This window comes from Xenopus laevis, chromosome 4L (assembly GCF_017654675.1).
Source record: "Xenopus laevis strain J_2021 chromosome 4L, Xenopus_laevis_v10.1, whole genome shotgun sequence".
NCBI classification, from domain to species: domain Eukaryota; kingdom Metazoa; phylum Chordata; class Amphibia; order Anura; family Pipidae; genus Xenopus; species Xenopus laevis.
In genome coordinates this window covers 58,305,740-58,327,558 of record NC_054377.1, presented here as the reverse complement: position 1 = coordinate 58,327,558, position 21,819 = coordinate 58,305,740, and the positions used below count along the sequence as shown (strand labels likewise).

The 21,819-nt window shown below is 38.3% G+C and overlaps 1 protein-coding gene across 2 annotated transcripts; it reads left to right on the top strand.

Annotated features, from left to right (window-relative positions):
• Nucleotides 1-7,589: 7,589 nt before the first annotated feature.
• kars1.L (lysyl-tRNA synthetase 1 L homeolog) lies at nt 7,590-21,327 on the top strand. 2 transcript variants are annotated; one of them, NM_001087164.1, is given in 15 exon segments: nt 7,700-7,753; nt 12,416-12,592; nt 13,123-13,246; nt 13,345-13,507; nt 14,402-14,495; nt 14,897-15,083; nt 15,695-15,820; nt 15,918-16,037; nt 16,116-16,278; nt 16,376-16,549; nt 17,694-17,779; nt 17,862-17,947; nt 19,172-19,298; nt 20,899-21,042; nt 21,127-21,325. In NM_001087164.1, coding segments are annotated over 14 exon segments (1,818 nt in total). In that variant the 5' UTR covers nt 7,700-7,753; nt 12,416-12,455; the 3' UTR covers nt 21,214-21,325.
• Nucleotides 21,328-21,819: the final 492 nt, after the last annotated feature.

Below are 21,819 nucleotides of genomic sequence, written 5' to 3'. Positions count from 1 at the left end.
CCTTCATATCGTGGATGTGGGTGCGTATCTGGGCCCACCAGGTTTTTTCCTGGTGTCCCGCCAGCCCAGTACTGTTCACACCTGAGATCCAGACTGCTTGCCCTATGCTACCTGTGGAATGTAAGCCTGTTAGGGGTTTATTCTTGGGGTTTGTTAGCATTTGGAAATTGTTGTAAAGGGCCCCTAAGGTGTTTAATCATGTGTTGCGGGGTTGCTGTATTATCCGCAGGGGAGGATGAGGCATATGGATTAAGGGTATGTTTAACCATGACTTACATTTTTCACATATGAGTGATGAGGGATTTCCCTGCAGTGAGCACCAACCATTTGGTTTTTTGGTGTGCTACCACCGTTAATGTGGATATGATCTTAAAAGTTATCGTGGTAACATGGGTGTGGTTTACAGTGGGTGTGGCTTAAAAGGGGGAGTGGCCAACACTGACTTCCATTATCGGCCCTCCACCACACATGCCAGTAAAATTTTGGCCCTCGGTACCACAGAATTTGGACAGAACTTCTGTAGGCCATAGTGCAGACCAGGAAGGAGGCAGATACTGGGGAAGGGACTGAGGGGACAAAATCTGATGGTATGGTATCAAATGGGTTAAGAGGGATTGTAGTCAAATGGTTGATTACCACAAAGCCAACTCAGTCTCCTTCTATTATAATCTGCCACTCAGGCAGGAGGGCGGATCACATGATGAATTTCCTTTCCAGCTCCGCTTTCTCTTCTGGCAGTTACACAGACGCTCAGCTGGCAGGACATAGAGGAGCTGTAACCAAATAAATACTATAAACACTATTTTATATTTACTTGCCAGTGTCTCTTCTTCACTCAGTGAATGGAGTACTTTTCTATACACACAATTGAGCTGCAGTGATAGGACAACATATCAAAAGGATGAAAATCTTCATAGTCATATCAAAAGGATCCAATCGCTTTGCAGCTTCAGTGGAAAGTGCGCTCATTGCTGAAGAGAGACCAGCAAGTAAAGATACGTCATACTTCTATAAATGTTGAGGGGGTAACTGGCATTGCAATGGATGATTTATTGGTTAAAAGTAAGAAAAAGCAGGATTTGAGGCTGAGGGTACCATTTCTATGCTGTTACATGATGCTTTGAACCTGAGGTGTTGTGTAAAGAAAACCTTTCTATAATTTGGATCACCATACCTCGAAGAAAGGTCTATATAAATACACCAGGAAACCCTCAAAGTAATGTTCCTCTGCCAAAAGAAACACTGCACAGACTTCCTGTTTTCAACATAAACCTCCAGGGCTAGGGCTTGAGCATGCTCAGTTTGCTCCTCTCTCCTTATCTTTCTCCCTTTTCCCTCCTCCCCTCCCTGCTGTAATCTGAATTCAGGGCTATGAGCAAGCAGGGAGAGACTCGGAAGTGATGTCACACCAAGCTAATATGGCAGCTGCTATCCTAAACAAACAGAGAGGGTTTCTACAGCTGTTTACTCAGGTATGGTAAAGCATTCTGCAGAATAAATATAGTATTCTAGCTTGCACTATTGTTGCTAATCTATTGGCAATAAACTGCCTCAGTAGCTTTCCTTCTCCAAAAATTATTTAAACATTAAATAAACCCAATACAATGGTTTTGACATCAATATGGATTTATGCAGCTTAGTTACCATCAAGTACAAAGTAATTTTGTGATTACAGAGAAAGCGGAATCATTTATAAAAAATGTAATTATTTTCTTAAAATGGACTTCGAAGCTTTCTGGATAGTGAGTTTTTGGATAAAGGATCCAGTACCTACAGTTCTCGGAATATTCATTGCTACCACAGTGTTATATGTAGATACCATGCTCTCATATATTATGTGCTAACATACTAAAAATTAATAATAGCCAAGGAAAGTTGTTTTTTTGTTGAAGTTTGGTGGAATTCCCTGGATAATATAACATCCTTAATTTTTCTACTTAATATTCTTGTTGCCCATCCAATATAACAGGGGCAGGAGGTTGAAGATTAAAATTTGATTATGATTTGGTTGGACAAAATAGACACCACAGGATTAACCAAAGAAACATGATCATCAATTACCTTTGTGCACACTAGGCCTCCTGCACATGTTTACAATACTGGAGGTGGAGAGTACATACCTTTCTTAACTCCATTAAGACCTACAAATTCAGGGAGTTGTATACTTGAAAGTAGAGAGAGAGAGAAGCTAGGGAGGAGGTTTTTTATTAATGTTTATTAATGACCTAGAGGTGGGCAATGAAAGTACTGTTTCTATTTTTGCAGATGATACTAAATTGTGCAGAACTATAGGTTCCATGCAAGATGCTGCCACTTTGCAGAGTGATTTGTCTAAACTGGAAAACTGGGAACCAAACTGGAAAATGAGGTTCAATGTTGATAAATGCAGGTTATGCACTTTGGCAAAAATAATATAAATGCAAGTTATACACTAAATGGCAGTGTGTTGGGAGTTTCCTTAAATGAGAAGGATCTAGGGGTCTTTGTAGATAACAAGTTGTCTAATTCTGGGCAGTGTCATTCTGTGGCTGCTAAAGCAAATAAAGTTCTGTCTTGCATAAAAAAGGGCATTAACTCAAGGGATGAAAACATAATTATGCCTCTTTATAGGTCCCTGGTAAGGCCTCATCTGGAGTATGCAGTGCAGTTTTGGACTCCAGTCCTTAAGAGGGATATAAATGAGCTGGAGAGAGTGCAGAGACGTGCAACTAAACTGGTTAGAGAGATGGAAGATTTAAATTATGAGGGTAAACTGTCAAGGTTGGGGTTGTTTTCTCTGGGAAAAAGGCGCTTGCGAGAGGACATGATTACACTTTACAAGTACATTAGAGGACATTATAGACAAATAGCAGGGGACCTTTTTACCCATAAAGTGGATCACCGCACCAGAGGCCACCCCTTCAGACTAGAAGAAAAGAACTTTCATTTGAAGCAACGTAGGGGGTTCTTCACAGTCAGGACAGTGAGGTTGTGGAATGCACTGCCGGGTGATGTTGTGATGCTGATTTAGTTAATGCCTTTAAGAGTGGCTTGGATGATTTCTTGGACAGACATAATATCAAAAGCTATTGTGATACTAAACTCTATAGTTAGTATAGGTATGGGTATATAGAATTTATGTGAAAGTAGGAGGGGTGTGTGTATAACCCAATTTAACTATGTAACTATGTAAGAAAGCAGTTTTCTAGTGCAGCACTGGCTTTTTCTGAAAGCACAGACCAGGCAAAATGACCTGAGATGGTTGCCTACACACCAAAATTGCGACTAAAAATAAAATACACTTATTAGTTCAGGAATTGAATTTTATTTGGTAGAGTGAATTCAGTGAAGTAAAAATATTGGGCAAATACCGGGTGGAGTTTTGTTTTAGCAACAGATTCTTTTAAGGGACAGAGATTATAGTAAAGTGAAACTATAGTAAAGCGAAAATGAAAATGCAGAATTGTCTCTTGAAGAATATTTGCTACAGTTTTAATCTTGAATATGTAGATGCAGTTTAGCAATCACCTCCTGTTCTTGCCTTCCCCTATTTTCAGCTGTAAAAAAGGAAGTGAATTGACGTGTGTCAGGAGTTTTACGCATGTTAGCAGGCAGGGCCCTGGAGATGAAGGAGCAGGCAGTGGGTGCCCTATAGCTCAGGCTCGGCACTGGGTGCCAGTAATTTGATGGTCGTTGCAAGTCCAGTTGTGTTTCACAGTGGGGTTCAGGGAAATAAAAAAGCAGGCAAGCAAAAATCAAAGTAATATATTGAAAAATGTATTTTAAACACTCTATTTTTTGTTTTTCCCTCCTTTTATATTGTTTACTTGTGGTCACACCAATATGTAATACATAAAACATTTAGATTAGTCTGCTAGGGACAAAAGCATATTGTCTGCATAAAGCAATACTATTTTCATTTCTCCTTGCATGTATGTGTGGTAAATTTTTACTGTTATTACACCGATCACTGCCTAGATGTTACTGGGCCCCACAGCAAATTCTATTTAGGCCTCAAAAAGTTGACCTATTTTAACAAGATATATTGAAACTACTCATTATTTAGGGCCTTACTTAGCCATCTGCAATCGAGTGCCCCCCCCTGCAATAGCAAGGTCGGCTTCATCTGTAGTTATGCCCGACACTAACCTAGTGGTGTAAGAAGTTACTTGATCCCACTGAACAATCATTTTAAGCCTCCAAAACTATGAAAATGAGACAGTTTTCACAAATAATAAAGTGTTGGATTGGGCCTCCTGGAACCATCAGAGAAATTGCCAATCAAGGCCCACGGTCACAAAATTGAAATGTATTGCAACATGTTACTGGTTTTATACAGGCCTGTGGTTAGAATAAGAAAGGTTTGCCAGCCATTGCCTAGGGGGCCTGTTGCCCACTGATCCTCTCCACAGGCCAGTCCTGCACACATAGTGAAAATATTAAATACAGTGAAACCTCGATTTTAAGTCCCCTGATTTTAAGTTTTCCTGCATTTTACATTTTATATATTTTGCTAAATATATCAGATATTTACCAGTTGCAATGTATACAGAAAATTGCACATGCTTATATCACACACACACTAGCTTTTTGCTTTTCTACACAAGACCCATGAGTGCAGACTTTTTCTTTATTGATTTTATACATATACTGTATATATATATATATATATGTCATCAATTACCTTTGTGAACACTAGGCCTCCTGCACGTTTACAATACTGGAGGTGGAGAGTACATACCTTTCTTAACACCATTAAGACCTACAAATTCAGGTTGTTGTATACTTGAAAGTAGAGAGAGAGAGCCGCTAGGGAGGAGGTTTTTTTTTATTATCTATAGAGGAAACAGACCCCACAGTGAGGGCCCCCCTGTTCCCCGGGCCCCCCTGCGACTGCAGGGTCTGCTTCCTATATAGTTACACCACTATTAAAATGAATACAGAACTATTTCTAATCAACACACATTTAGTAAAATCTCTCTTCTTTATTTTGTTTTTTTTAAACTAAAACTATTAACAAATAATAAAAGTAAGCATGAAAAAGTTTCATCTTACGGTTATAAGGGTATGAAAATCCAACCAGTTTTTTTATTTGCACAAACTATAGTTCTATCCACACCTACTGGAACATGTCTAAGACAACATCACTATGCCAACTCCATTCTTACTTTCTCATAAATATATTTGTCAATGCATGCTGCTAGGCAACTGTCACCAGTGCCATTGGTATCTGTCAGAGTTCATACAAAGAGCAGCCAAATACACAACCATATACACCTTCTCTATATAACAACCTATTTTTATAAGGAGACACAATTAATAATTCAAACATGAACGATTCACATCTAAAGGTGGACAAGGGCTGCATATAACATATGGGAGAATCGAGCCTGCCCTATCAGTCGAGCCTAACCTGCAGACTTGATCATGTGGGACAGAGTTGGCAGCTTTTATAGGCTCCTGTATGGCCACCTTAATTTATTATTATTTCAGTTTAGATTCAAAAAGTTTATCCATTACCTGTCCTACAACTTATTTATATGTGATGGACTCTTCTGTGATGCTGGGAGAAGGAGAGTTAAACTATAGTTGGCAGGAATTATAAAAACTTGTAGTGCTTCTACATATTCCTCCATTGAAATTTGAATTTGGCGCCGTATGCAAATTAACCATCGCTAGCGTAACTTCGCTTCGCTTAGCAAATTAACGCTAGCGCAACTTCGCAACCTTACGCTACCCCTGAGCGCAAATTCGGATTTTAGCGAATTTGCGGAGCGCTGGCGAAACTACGCCTGGCTAAGTGCGGCGAAGTTACGCCTGGCGCAACTACGAATCTTAGTGAATGTCCCACATAGTGCATTGGGCTATCAATAATTAACACTGATATGAAAACAAGCCTAGGGTGACATTTTTTTTATACAAATACCCTACTTTCAAGTATACAGTGCCCTGAATTTGTAGGTCTTACTGGAGTTAAGAAAGGTATGTACTCTCTGTATTCATATATACATAGGTCTGCATATGATACTTGGATATATCTATAAAATACACAACACTCTTCACCTCCAGTATTGTAAACATGTGCAGGAGGCCTAAGTCTTAAGCTAGGAAGATGTGATCAGTGTGCACAAAGGTAATAGATGACGTTTGTTCTTTTAGAAAGTTATTTAACAGTTTTCAATTCTACCATACATACATCAATACAATAGTAGACAGAAGAAGGAACAAAGTGTAAGAATTGAAGACAAAATTAGCACAGTTGGCCCCAGTTTATATTTAGTCTAGATTTATTTATTTTATTTATATATATTTATATATATATACTAAATGGCAGTGTGTTGGGAGCTTCCTTAAATAAAAAGGATCTAGGGGTCTTTGTAGATAACACGTTGTCTAATTCTGGGCAGTGTCATTCTGTGGCTGCTAAAGCAAATAAAGTTCTGTCTTGCATAAAAAAGGGCATTAACTCAAGGGATAAAAACATAATTATGCCTCTTTATAAGTCCCTAAAGTGGATCACCATACCAGAGGCCACCCCTTTAAACATTATAGACAAATACCGGGTGGAGTTTTGTTTTAGCAACAGATTCTTTTAAGGCACAGAGATTATAGTAAAGCGAAACTATAGTAAAGCGAAAATGAAAATGCAGAATTGTCTCTTGAAAAATATTTGCTACAGTTTTAATCTTGAATATGTAGATGCAGTTTAGCAATCACCTCCTGTTCTTGCCTTCCCCTATTTTCAGCTGTAAAAAATGAAGTGAATTGACGTGTGTCAGGAGTTTTACGCATGTTAGCAGGCAGGGCCCTGGAGATGAAGGAGCAGGCAGTGGGTGCCCTATAGCTCAGGCTCGGCACTGGGTGCCAGTAATTTGATGGTCGTTGCAAGTCCAGTTGTGTTTCACAGTGGGGTTCAGGGAAATAAAAAAGCAGGCAAGCAAAAATCAAAGTAATATATTGAAAAATGTATTTTAAACACTCTATTTTTTGTTTTTCCCTCCTTTTATATTGTTTACTTGTGGTCACACCAATATGTAAAACATAAAACATTTAGATTAGTCTGCTAGGGACAAAAGCATATTGTCTGCATAAAGCAATACTTTTTGCGCCACCAAAAAGCCGGGGGAATCCAGAAAGAAGACAACATTGGAGAAGAGGGCGCATGTGAACTCCATGGGAGAGGCCGAGAGGACCAGCGCCAAGGGGTAAGTAGCAACTTAGGGGCATTTGCTCGGGGGGGGGGGGAGGTAGGCCAGGGGGAGGAGGGCCTACTGGGGGGAGGTATTTTGCGCCAAAAGAGTTTCCTTCTCCTTTAAGGTGCCCCCCATAGTGTAACATCAACACTGCAATGTTTCACCCTTCATATTAACACAGTAAACATTGTATCTCAAAGTAAAAGCCGACACCTTTGTTTATATCCTTTCAGTACTTTAAGAAAAAGTTACTTTAACACATTTCCCTGATTTTACATAATTTTTTTCCTGGTCTCCTGAAAAAACGTAAAATGGGGGTTCTACTGTATATTCAGCAGACACAAAACAAACTGAACCCAGCCCATTAGTACTTCCCAGCACCGCCCATTCCAGTCACGTGCCTGCTTGATATCAACCAAAACTGCTTCTCCCAGCCAGCCCTTGTCATTTTCGTCTTGTTTTCAGCCGCTGCTTTTGCTTGCTTGCTGCCCCGGAAGTGTTCCTTTCTGTTCCCATCTAGCGACCATGGCTGATGTACAGGCAGGCGCTCCCGGTGACTCTGAAGCCAAACTGAGCAAGAAGTGAGTGAAATGGTCATTTTGATGGGGTGGGCAGAGGGATAATCTTAGGACGGGTCTCAAAGCAAAAGTAAAACGCTATAATCATTTGTAATCTGCGTGTTGGCTATAGCTGCACATGTGCCTCGCACTGCGCTCTGGGGAATTGTGGGTAGTGTAGTTTTTTGCTTAAAGCCAGTCACGTACTTATAAATGTATGAGCAAGTTTTGGTGACTACAACTCCCGGTAGAGCATTCCGGCTGATGTAACTGCAGGACATTTATAGCTCTTTATTGCATGTCTATACACTCAGACAGGATTTTATAACTGCATTCTGTGCCCAAGAGAACGAAAACTACTTCTTTGTTATTTTGCATGCGGTCCAGTGAAGTAGGAACATATATGTATTTATTATTGTCCCCATTTAACAATCTTTTCTCTTAAATTATCATTGTTTTTATATTCGTGGGGTGTTCCTAGTTTTCGATCAGTCTTGGGCTTCTTTTAGTGGCTGGGTTGTTATTTAATGTGGCTTGACAGTGTCCCAAAAGAGCTCCATATGTCATCTGCCAGGCCATTGTACATGGGGTGTTTTGACTGCCACTTCACTTAGTCCACTCAGGATTTGGCTGATGGTACAAGGGGCATTTTGTATCTGAAATTGCATCACTTTCAACTGACCTGAAAGTAAAATACCTTATAGCACCACTGTCGGTGTTTTTCAACCTGATAATGGTTTGGTGAGAGCCAAGAACCTCTGCCTATTTCCTAAACACAGTAGTCTATACTAATGTGTTCTAAAACGTTTTATCATCGTTTTTCATGCAGTGGGTGAGTTCTGTATCTAGCGCTGAGTTTAATTTGGGCAAACAAGCCAACCAGAAAAGAGCTGGCAAAGAACAGATTTACTGAGGTTCTACCCACTTCTGATGTGATCATTCCTTTTTTTTAAAAATAATAATTTACCAAAATATTTCATAGTACTTTTTAGAAAATGAGTAATTCCTCATCAGTCCTTTCCCAAGGGAGCAAACACACTTGGCTAATGGTTACATTTATCTCAAGTAACAGGGAAAGTGAAAATGCCCTGAATTCCAGCTTTTCACTTTACAAAATTATGGGACAGTTCTGCTATATCTTAAGGGATATCCACTGTTTGTCTCTTTGCAATTGAAAGGGGGAAGTTGTGTATTTATGGTTTCATAATTATTGGATTTTTGCAAAATATAGTCGTGTGGTTCTTCTCCATTCGTTGAAGCACTGAAATTTTCATTACACGAGATCTGTCATGTAAATGGAAAGTATGCAATAGGTCTCTTACACAAGATTTGGGCAAACAAGTTTAGGGTTCAGCCCATTGTTTGTAAAGCTACCACTTGTCATGGATATTCTATCAATCTACATTTATTGTCCTCCACTATTAATAAGTGTAACAAAGCATATTCAGAATCTATAATTTATTACAAATGTTTATTTTGTGCTGTATAGTTTTTGTTGCACAGAACCCACTGTGGAACACAAGTGGACTTGCAAATTATGAACACCTTGAGACTTGTATGATTAAGAATGAGAGTGTAACAAATATATTGTGCAAGAGGCTGTTCTGAGCTTTTAGTTTAATTTTCCTATCATCTATGTCCCTTCAAACAAATCTGTTGCTAAAACAAATCCCCACCCAGTATTCACTTCCCTGAAACTTTAGTCAATGCAATTCTGTAAACAGTTACACAAAGAAGGCGAACATATTTTCATTACATGAGGTCTGTCGTGTAAAATGAAAGTATGCAATAGGTCTCCTATACCAGATTTGGGCAAACAAGCGTATGGTTCAGCCCATTGTTTGTGAAGGTGCAGAATGTCATGGATATTCTATCTATCTACATTTATTGTCCTGCACTAGTAATACGTGTAGCAACAAAGCTTATCCAGAATCTATAATTTATTACAATGTTTATTTTGTGCTGTATAGTTTTTGTCGCACAAAACCCACTGTGGAACACAAGTGGATTTGAAATGACCAACAAATTAATAACACCTTGAGATTTGTGTAATTGAGATTGAGAGGGTAGCAAATGTATTGTGCAAGAGGCTGTTCAAAGTTTTTAGTTTCATTTTGCTATAATCTCTATCCCTTCAAACATTTAGCAACACTTGTTGCTAAAACAAAGCCCCACACAGTATTTTCACTTCCCTGAAACCTTAGTTAATACAAATCTGTAAACAGTTACAGAAAGAAGGCAAACCTATTCTCAAACAAAGACATTATACTTCTTGGTACAATGCAGATTTGTTTAAAAGTGCACACTAGCTGGCCATGCTAAAATAGCAAATCTGGGCTCCATTTGACCACCAACACACAGAACATATATATTTTATGGTGTTCCTGACCTTTAAAGGAGAAGGAAAGGCATCGTACACTTGGGGGTGCCAAATGTTAGCCACCCCCAAGTGATTGTATTTACTTAACTGAAACCCCGGGCCGGTGCTCCTATCAGCAGAAATCTGCACCGGGCCGGGGTTATACCAGTGAGCACCACGGAGCGATCTTCTTCAGTCTTCCTCCATCTTCGTGCGGCTGTGCATGCACAGTGGAACTGAAAGCCGGACGTTAACAAAAAAGTCGGCTATTTCGTTAAACTGCACATGCGTTTGCCCTGGGAAATTCAAAAAAAGAAGACGGAAGTGTATCGTGCCGTGGTGCCCAATGGTATAACCCCGGGCTGGTGCAGTTTTCTGCTGATAGGAGCACTGGCCCGGGGTTTCAGGTAAGTCAGTACAATCGCTTGGGGGGGTGAATAACATTTGGCACACCCAAGTGTACGATGCCTTTCCTTCTCCTTTAAAAAGATACTGACATAGTCCAGGTTTTTACCAAAACATATTAGAATTATATGAAACTTCCTGGCTTTAATCGAATGCGTTCAAACTGTCACCTGGCCTTCTCCAACACCCACATTACTTTACTTTGTCAAACTTCCAACACCTTCTGCCATGGCTCCTCTAGCAGCAAAGAAAGGCAAAGACTCAATAGGCTGCACTACTACAGCAGCCAAATCTCAAAAATTCTGATGCAGATATGTAATGGGGTACTGACACAATTCTGTAAACCTGAAACATTGATTATTCTTTTAAGGGCATGTAACAACAGAAATTGTAAATCTACTGTATTCATTTACATTAATAATTAATTAGTTTGCAGTTTTTTTTAAAAAAAAAAAATCAGCATTGCAGTAGAGAGTATTATTTCTTTAAAATACTCTTACCTGCCTACTTTTTGTAGGGTGCTCTAAGTCAGATGTGTATTATCTTTATGTTCAATGAACTGAAAATACCATATGATGGTTTATTTAAGCGGCAGATGCGTTTGACCCTCAGATCTGATGAAATCAAAAGATCACATTGCATCTTGCACAATACATCTTTCACTTTCGTTTTTAGTTATACAAGTCAATCTACATTTATTGGTCATTGCAAAACTGGTTGTGTTTCACAAGTGGGTCAGGTTAGCACTGACATAATACTTTATATATTTTGCCAAACTTTTTCTGGAGTACAGAGACCTATGGCATGCCCCTTGGATTGCCCCCAAGAGGAGTGGGATAGGAGGCACATAGGTACCACCCTACTAATGTGCTTGTCATTTAGCCACCCAAGTTAGGAAACATCAAGAGGCACAGCCCCTATTGGGGCTCTGTCCTTACCATCTGCCTTAAGGCAAGTACTCTAGCATTTCAGTCCTAGGGTATAGTTTATTCACATATAGAGTTACATTTAGAGAGCTAGTTCTGCATGAGGCCTTTCCATTTCCAATTGTCTTTTTAGTGCAGAGTATTCAGTTTGTTATTTCCAGGAGTAAAAATTGATTTGTTCCTTGATTTTATAATGCTACTGTGCTGTAGCTATGTGTTTTTATTACTGAAAAAAGTGTGATCTCTGCCTTCTGGTACATTTTAAAGCTTCAGCCCATGCCTGGAGGTGTCATAATCCTCGTTGAATTGCCTTTTATTACAGCTTGCCACCTTTCTGAAGTTGACAGTTGTGAAAGCTAATCAATTCTACAATATAATATACAATTCTATTGGCCTTATCTTAGAAAATATCAGAACCCATATCCCTCAGTTTTGATATGTTGTCCACATGGGCAGCTTAACTAACGCTGCAAAGATGGCTCCAGCTGAAACCCACTGATGTATTTCGAGGAAGCTATAATTCCTATTTCATTAATTCTGTGAAAAGGGGGAGGTGATGTTGGGTAAGTAAAAATCCTTTTGGTGTAGGCAATTTATACAGTGCCCTACACTCGGATATAGAAATGTTGGGGAGCCAAAAAATTGTGAAAAAATGTCTTGGGGGTCACAACTGTGATTACCTGTTTTTTAGCCCTGTAGATGCTGCCGGCCCCAAGCAGTGTATTTTTGGCCCCAAAACTAGGTATTCAAAACAAGCACCTTATTGCTGGCCGCTGTGAGCAGCAACAAGGATGTATCAAGCAACATGTTTTAATGCTACTAGTTGAGGTTTACTGGTGTAGTGGTTTTATGTTTGGTTCAGCCCATGTTCATATTGAAGTAAACAGGTTAGTCCACCAGATGGTGTATTTTTTCTTCTAAGATATTTTTTGTATTTTGATGATTCTATCCAGGATTCTGTTTTCAGACTCCATGCTTTGCTATTTTTCTTGTTAGGTGGTAATCCTCAGATTCTTGTCAAGTTCAGTTGTGGGCAATGTTGGTACCAGCACTGCTCAGGCTGGTTAGATGCCCAGTCTGGGCACAGAGTGTTCTAAAGGTGGATTTTCTTGGAAAGCATCTGTCTACTTTCTGTGTTCTCTACAAGGACCAGGCATTTCATGGGAAAAAAAGGTTGGTGCAAGCTGTCTTATTGCTATTTGTGCCACCAACTTTTTTTCTTCATGAATCTCCTGCTTCTTTAAATCTGAAAATATATATATGGCTACAAACTACCTGCAATTCAGATTGCAATGTACACATTAAGGGCCCTCCTTGGCCATTAATTAGTAATAATATCAATATTTTAATTGCACTAAGGGCACCTTAATCACAGCAGGAACATGTCTAGTAAAAGTTGGTTTTTTCTCTCTATCTGAAAAGTTGTTCAGCAGTGCCTAAAAGATGTGTTGCTATGAAATTCTGTTTTGGGGATGCGGTTCCCTTAAATGAATTGCTAGATATATATTAATTGCACTTACCACGGTTCTAGTTTAACACATTACATTTGCCAGTGATTTCTAATGTAACTGTTGCATATTTGGCTAGGCTGTAGCTGGGAGCAGTATTTGCACCTACCATTACAAATTAATTATTTTCTTTGATTACAACAGGTAATCATTTTTCTTACCACATTTTCATTCACCTTCTGTACTTGCTTTCAGTGAGCAAAAGAGGAGATTGAAAGCCGAAAAGAAAGCCACTGATAAGGAAGCCAAACACAAAGAACAGAATGAGAAGCTGCTCACAGAAGAAGCTGCCATTGATGAGGAAACCTTGGATCCCAATGTACGTTTTAGTGCCTGCACCACTGTACTGTTCTCCTAAAGTCTAGAGTTGCTTAAAACACCTTTATATTTACTCTTTGAATTGTGTGTTTTTTCTAGCAATATTTCAAGATTCGTACGCAGGCGATTCAGCAGCTGAAAGGCACAAAGGATGACCCTTATCCTCACAAGTACCATGTTGATATGTCCCTCACAGAATTCATTGAGAAATACAACAATATTCAGACTGGAGAGCAGTTATCAGAAATTGTCAGCGTAGCAGGTGGGTTTGCTTTAACTTACTCATTTGACCACTGAAAGACTGTTTTTCAGCCAGTTGTTCACAAAATAATTCAGCTGTATTAGCTTTAAAACAAGTCAACCAACATTTGGCTATTGTTTGTCCAAAATAATCACAAGCCAGCACACTATACAGTTATCATCTTGTGTGCCCCCACAGTAGACTACACATCAGTTGAAAACCCCCTTATTTGGGAAACTGCATTAAATAGTATTTTTTTTTCTCAGCAGTGAATCAAATATTGCCTGCCCTCCTTTACGCCTAAGGCATAGAGGTGGGGCAGGTAATTACTTTCACTTTCCATTCAGCACTTACTACATGTCGCTGCACTCCTCGTATTCCCCCTCTCTCTTTGTCATTAAATTTTAAAAGCACTGCGTATCTAATCGGCACTATATAAATAAATTATGATAATGATGATTGTGTATTCAGTGCATGGGGATGGACATCAGGTCTCCATTGTGGTGCACAAACAAGATTTTGAGATGATGCCCACAAAATGGTTCCTGCCTACTTGCTATAATTATGAATTCCCCAATATTCAAATAATTTATATAGTACGATTACATTTTATTTTGCTTGATTAACGTGATAAAATAGGATTTGGAATAATTTTTCAGGTGACAGATTTGCTTTGTATGCAAAGGTTTTTTTTTGGCAATCACCGTATACTTCACTTACTGCTGTAAATCCAGACTTTCTGGGCAAGGCCATAGCATACCAACGCCTAGAAAAGTATGTCAAATATTGCAAAGGTAAAATGGGAGCATTAAATAGCTTTCTGGAAATGTCTCCAGCTCCATTCCGCCTCATTCAGATTGTTAATGTGAGAATCTGTGTTTCATGACAGTAACAGTGCTATTATTTGAAACACAGGTCGAATCCATGCCAAGCGTATTTCTGGAGCTAAACTGATTTTCTATGATTTGCGAGGTGAAGGCACAAAATTGCAAGTGATGGCCAATTCAAGGTAAGTTAAAGTACATGAACATACTGCATATACAAGCATTACAACCATTTCAATATTCTGATTTATCGTCAAGCCATAGATGCAATGAAGTCTATAAGGGACATTGAGTCTCAGATCTGTTCCCTTTAATTGATCATTCTGAACTTTACTTGGATTATTGTTTTGCCACAATTGTTACTTTATTGCTATTTTGCCTTTATTCCCATGAGTCTATGGCTAGGTTTTCCTAATGGGGAAAACATCATATTGGTCTTGTGGATTAAAAACAATGCACAGACAACTGCTGTGTGACATGTCCCTAAAATCTGATTCATTTGATAAAGTGGTGGTCACTACATTAGATAGGAAAAACCCAATTTTATTTTAATATACAGAACTAATGTGACATTTTGTGTTCATAGATTTTACAAATCTGAGGAAGAATTTACAGCAATTAATAACAAGCTCCGTAGGGGCGATTTGATTGGAGTGAAAGGGAATCCTGGAAAAACTAAAAAAGGTGAACTGAGTATCCTACCACATGAGATGACTCTGCTTTCTCCATGTCTCCATATGCTGCCACACCTCCACTTCGGCTTGAAAGACAAGGTAAAGCTAGCAAACCCACCCTATATGTATATGTACGTTTGTACCAGGTCTAGTAACTTGCCACCCAATCCGATATTTGCTTTAAAAGAGGCTGGCCAGCAAATTTTATCTGCTGACAAGCTTTTTATGTTTAATGTATTGATGCATACTATGTACATTTTGATAATTGACCCGTGTCATGTATAATAATTTGCAATAATTTTGTTCTTCAGAACTATCTTCTATGAGTCAAACTACTAGACACTGTATTTAGGAAAGAGTGCTGCAAAATGTCTGACACACATTTATTCTTATATGTGCCTGCCTATGCTTCTTCAAGAGAATAATAAGCACAAGAAAAGCTTGGTTGTATGCCAGACAGTGTTAGAGTAACCGTTTAACAACCTAGGAGTAAATATTTGTTAGAAATCAAATGATGCCATTCGTTTTGTATGGTTATGCCTGAAAATCTCTTCTAGCTGTATTTCAGCTTTAGTAAGTGTAACAGTGTGTTCAAAAGTATTACATTGTGGTTGCAAAGGCCTAATTATTTTTTAGGAAAAGTAAGCAATAGTATATGCTTAAAGCTACAGTGGTCAGGTTAAAAATGTACTTTTGTTTTTTTTTTCCAGGAAACTAGATATCGACAGCGATACCTGGATCTTATCTTGAATGATTATGTGCGACAGAAATTCATTGTTCGTGCCAAGCTTATAACATATCTTCGGAAATTCCTTGATAATTTAGGCTTCCTTGAGGTAAATTAATAAATTTTTTTGGTTCGTTGAATCCATTACTGGCATCAAGTACACACTCAGAAATGTAACTTTGCAAATGTATTGTTTTATTTTTTAGATTGAAACTCCAATGATGAATATTATTCCAGGAGGCGCAGTAGCAAAACCATTCATTACCTATCACAATGACTTGGACATGAAGCTGTATATGAGAATAGCACCTGAGCTGTACCACAAGGTAACAAAGAGAGACTGTAGTGTCGGATGCAGAGAGCTATGGTAGAAACAAATGCTGACAAATGTTTTCTCTGTACAGATGCTTGTGGTTGGTGGAATTGACAGGGTCTATGAAATAGGCAGACAGTTCCGAAACGAGGGAATAGATCTGACCCACAATCCAGAGTTCACAACATGTGAATTTTACATGGCATATGCAGACTACAATGATCTCATGGAAATCACAGAAAAATTGCTCTCAGGTGGGGTGTAAAACTGCCGAAATAAATTTTTTAAGGAAACTATGGCTGCCCCGAAGATAGCATTCTTCTCAGTGCTTATGGTCTGCTCTTGTTGTAGGTATGGTTAAACATATTACTGGTGGTTACAAAGTAACCTACCACCCTGAAGGGCCAGAAGGCCCAGAATATGAGATTGACTTCACTCCACCCTTCAGAAGAATAAGTATGGTACATGAGCTGGAAAAAGCCTTGGGGAAAAAACTGCCTCCAACAGACCAGTTTGAAACCGAAGGTAAGGACAGAGCATTAACATAGCTTTATTTACAGTTATAACTACATATTAAACAAGTGTTAAAGGGGTTGGCCACCTTTTAAATTAACTAGTATGATGTAGAGAGTGATTTTCTGAGACAATTTGCAATTGGTTTTCATTTTTTATCATTTGTGGTTTTTTGAGTTATTTAGCTTTTTATTCAGCAGCTCTCCAGTTTGCAGTTTCAGCAGTCTGGATGCTAGGATCCTAATTACCCTAGCAACCATGCATTGATTTGAATTAGAGACTGGAATATGAATAGGATAGGCCTGAATAGAAAGATGAGTGATAAAAAGTAGCAATAACAATACATTTGTAGCCTCATAGATCATTTGTTTTTAGATGGGGTCAGTGACCCCCATTTGAAAGCTGGAAAGAATCCGAAGAAGAAGGCAAATAATCAAAAATAAATAATGAAGACCAGTTGAAGTTGCTTAGTATTGGCCATTCTATAATTTACTTAAAGTTAACTTGAAGGTGAACCACCCCTTTAAGGTGTTTGAAAAGATTTCTGTATGGTGGCCACTCACAGGCCCAATGGACAGAGAGCTTATAAAAGGCCACTCACAGTATGACAGACTTTTTATCTGATTGTTTGTGCAAAGAGCAAGAATGATTGGTCAGGAAGTGAAAATGAGCCACAGCTCCTCCTCAATTCCTTGTCCAGTGAATAGTGCATCAGCAGATATGTTTCATCAGCATATTTAGAGGTTCAAACCAACTCAATTTGAAACCAAAATAGATATCCGTTGGGATCAGTAGGTCACCATACACTTACCTATAATGATATGAAACTTCATTGCATACAATATATTCAGTATGTGTATGGCCAGCCTGTGTGGGTTACCTGCTGCTTGCTTCTAAATGCTAGTATAATACTTGCCTTGAGTGGTTTGTTGCTTGAGTGGTTTGTTTGTTCTCTCTCTCTCTCTTCTCTCTTCTCTCTCTCTTCTCTCTCTCTCTCTCTCATATATTTAGTGGGTGAACAAAGTAACCGGAAATGTGCTTGGTATTAAATGACCCTAAAGGTCCTTCATAAAGTAGTTATTTCAGAATCCCTATGTTCATTCCAAACATTTGCTTTTGATTTGTAAATTCTAAGTTTATTGCTATTTTTAAACAGAGACCCGCAAACTACTTGATGACATTTGTGTGGAAAAAGAGGTTGAGTGCCCAGCACCGAGAACCACTGCCAGGCTGCTAGACAAGGTCAGAATTTAGAGAATTTGTGATTTTTCTAGTTGCGTTCTTTCTGTTTCTTCGCTGGCTAACGGCTCCTTTTGCATTGTAGCTGGTTGGAGATTTCCTGGAGATAACCTGTATTAATCCAACATTTATATGCGACCATCCGCAAATTATGAGCCCTCTTGCGAAATGGTAAGTCTTCAATTGGTTACAGAAAAACTACACAGCCCTGTCAGATGTGTGTGTTCTACAATTCATGTACAGGTATGGGACCTGTTATCCAGAATGCTTTGTACCTGGAGTTTTCCAGGTAACTGATATTTCCATAAGTCTACTAGAAAATCATGTAAACATTAATAAACCCAATAGGCTGACTTTGCTTCCACAAAGGGTTAATTATATCTTCATTTGGATCCAGTACAAGGGTACTGTTTTAATATTGCAGAGAAAAGGGAAATCATTTTTCAAAATTTGGATAAAATGGAATCTATGGGAGACAGCTTTTCTGTAATTTGAAATCTTATAGCTTTAGTCAGGTTAAAATGACCCATGGGAGCACAAGTTATTGCATTGTATAGTTTATATAGTGAATAAAGTGCAACTTATTGTAAAATATAAGGATCTTATAAGTTACCGAGGAGTTCCATGACCATATAAAAGCAAGAGGCCAAATGTCGAGTGCTTTTATACAGGTCATGGAACTCCGAGGTTACTTCTAATATCCTCATATTTTCCAACAAGGGGTTCTTTATTTATTGTAATACACAAGTTTCAGTGAGTATGTGACAAAAATGACGTCACTAAGCTCCGTTTATAACTGATGACTGTTTAAAAGGATATAATTTACAGGATATTCATGGCTTTTGTGTATTATATGTATATAATACACAAAAGCCATGAATATATTGTAAATGATATCCTTCTAAACGGTGACTAGTGATGTCATCAGTTATAAATGGTGAGTAGTGATGTCATTTTTGTCACATGACTAACTTAAACTTGTGAATTATAATAAATAAAGTACCCCTTGTTGGAAAATGAAGATATTAGAAGTAACCTCGGAGTTCCATGACCGGAACACTCGGCTATCTTTCTTGTGTTTTTATATGGTCATGAAACTCCTCGGTAACTTGTAATATTCCTATATTTTACAATAGGGGGTACTTTATTCACTATATATTTTAGCTGAATTCAAGCTCCACAAATTTCAGAAAAGCTGCACTAAATATCAATCAATTTCGCCATTTTCTAGAGCTCCATGGTCGCATGAATTAAAGGGTTCGTATTTGGTTCAGCAGAGCAGTTAGGCCTAATCCCATGGATTTGTGTGTCTCCATGCAATACATTCACTCTTTTATATTCTGGATGTATTATGAAGAAATTAAAAGCTTCTGTTATTTCATTTCTTTCCATAAGGCACCGATCTGAAAAGGGACTCACAGAGAGGTTTGAGCTTTTTGTCATGAAAAAGGAGATCTGCAACGCCTATACAGAGTTGAATGATCCATTCAGACAAAGGGAGCTGTTTGAGGATCAAGCTAAGGTGACTTAGAAACTGTTCATTTTATAAAGCACCAGCAGGCTAAGTGGCTCTACAATTGTATCATCTAAAGAGCTTTTATAAAATATTAGTCCTAGATGAAACCTCACAATGTAAAGGGCTTGTATAACTGTTAAGTAGAACAGCTTCCAATATACTAAATTCAGATTGTGTCAGAAACACATCTCTAAAATACTTAAAGGTCTTGTAAATGTATTTGCTACCGAAATTTCTTTCCTCTGATTCCTCACGCCGCTAAAAAACATTGTATCAGTATTTTTACTCTCCTCTAGCCAAGACTTGTGCAAAAAAATTTCTATATTGGGGTGGACATACTGCCTTACTTATAGGGGTTGTTCACCTTCCAAACACTTTTTCAGTTCAGTTATTTTCAGATTGTTCTCCAGCAATAATGACTTTTTTCCAGTTGCTTGCTGTTTTTTACAGTTTTTCCAAAAAATAATTCTAAGTGACCCTTCCCCCAAGCTACTTTAGAACAACAAACTTTACACTTCAACATTAGAAAAACAGTCACACGTAGAAAGTGATTGAAAAAAGTCTCTATTTCTGGTAAACTGTCTGAAACCTACTGAACTTAAAAAAAGTGTTGGCAGGTGAGCAACCCCTTTAATGGACAAGGAAAATGAAATTGAAATTCACTTTGGGTGTCAGTTTATTTTATTAAAGGGATTCTGTCATGATTTTTATGATGCAGTATTTATTTGTAAATTACACTGTTTACACTGAAAATAATTCACTCTGCAATGTAAAATTTAATTCCCCAACCAGCTAGTGTATTTTTTTTTTTTTTTAGTTGTAATATTGGTGTGTAGGCAGCCATCTCGGGTCATTTTGCCTGGTCTTGTGCTTTGAGAAAGAGCCAGAGCTGCACCATGGAACTGCTTTCAGGCAGGCTGTTGTTTCTCCTACTCAATGAATGTGTCACAGTGGGACCTGGATTTTACTATTGATTGTTGCAAATAAAGCAGCAGCACTCCGGTATCTTTGAAAAATAGAAAAACTTTACTCAAATGCCATAGGCAACGTTTCGGGCTACGCAGGCCCTTTGTCAAGCCATGGCTTTGTTGTTGGGCTGCTGGGGGGGGATGATAACACTCCAACTTGCAGTAAAGAGGGACTGAAGTTTATCAGAGCACAAGTCACATGACTGGGGGCAGCTGGGAAACTGACAATATGTCAAATTTCAAAATTAAAGTAAAAACAATGAATGTAGCAATTTTATTGGTTGCCATGGTTACTGCCTGTGGGCAAATGTGCCCAGTGTTGATAAATGACCCCCATAGTGTGCCACTTTCCTAAAGTCTATTGTATTATAAATGGCTTATGTAAAGTTGGCACTTCGCGCTATAAAATAGCTTACACATTTTAAACATAACATAAGATTCGTGCGATTCATATATGTTTAGCAATCCCTTTCGTGTTTAGTTTTACTACATTTTATTAATTACATAATGTTACATGAATTAAATGTTAACTTTTTTTTTTTTACTTGGTTATGTACTTTTTCTATATTCACTCACTTTAAAGGCATCTCTGTGTTCGAAATGTTGACTGTGTTCCCTCTTTGCTTTTTCAAATACAGGCCAAAGCAGCAGGTGATGATGAGGCAATGTTCATTGATGAGACTTTCTGCACTGCACTAGAGTATGGCCTTCCACCAACTGCTGGATGGGGAATGGGAATTGATCGAGTGGCCATGTTCCTTACTGATTCCAATAACATAAAGGTATGAAAAAAATCTCAGTGGTTTGTAACACTCATTCGACTCGACGCTTGGGTTTCGTGGTTTAATAATCGCTCTTTTTTACAGGAGGTTTTACTCTTCCCTGCCATGAAGCCTGAAGATAATAAGAAAGATCCTAATGCTAACCCAAATTCTGATGGGACGTCTGTGTAACTGCTTCAATTTTCTGTTTTTATCATGATTGCAATATTTGTCTAGGAAATCTGTCCTGTTTGGAAATCAATATTACCTCATTTGTAATGCAGATAATAAATGAAACAAACTGAATTCTTTGTCTCCATGTAATATATTTAAGACCGTGAATGACATGCCAGTGGCTATATTACATATATCTAGTGTGGCCCAAAGATTACATGAAGAGAATATCCCTCAAGAATAGATCCAAGATCGCTGTTTGATGATATGGGAAATGGCAGCTGGTGGTGGCTCTTCCTAAAACAGATGATCAGTCTAATAAACCAGGACAATCACTAAAAGGCACAGGTATGGGATCAGTTATCCGGAAACTCGTTAATAAGAAAGCTCAGAATTATGGAAAGGCCATCTCCCATAGACTCCATTTAGTCCAAATAATCCACATTTTTAAAAAGTATTTCCTTTTTCTCTGTAATAATAAATCAGTACCTTTTAATGATCCAAACTAAGATGTAATCAATCCTTACTGGAAGCAAATCCTGTCTATTGGGTTTATATAATGTTTACATCATTTTCATGTAGAATTAAGGTATGAAGATCCAAATTATGGAAAGATCCGTAATC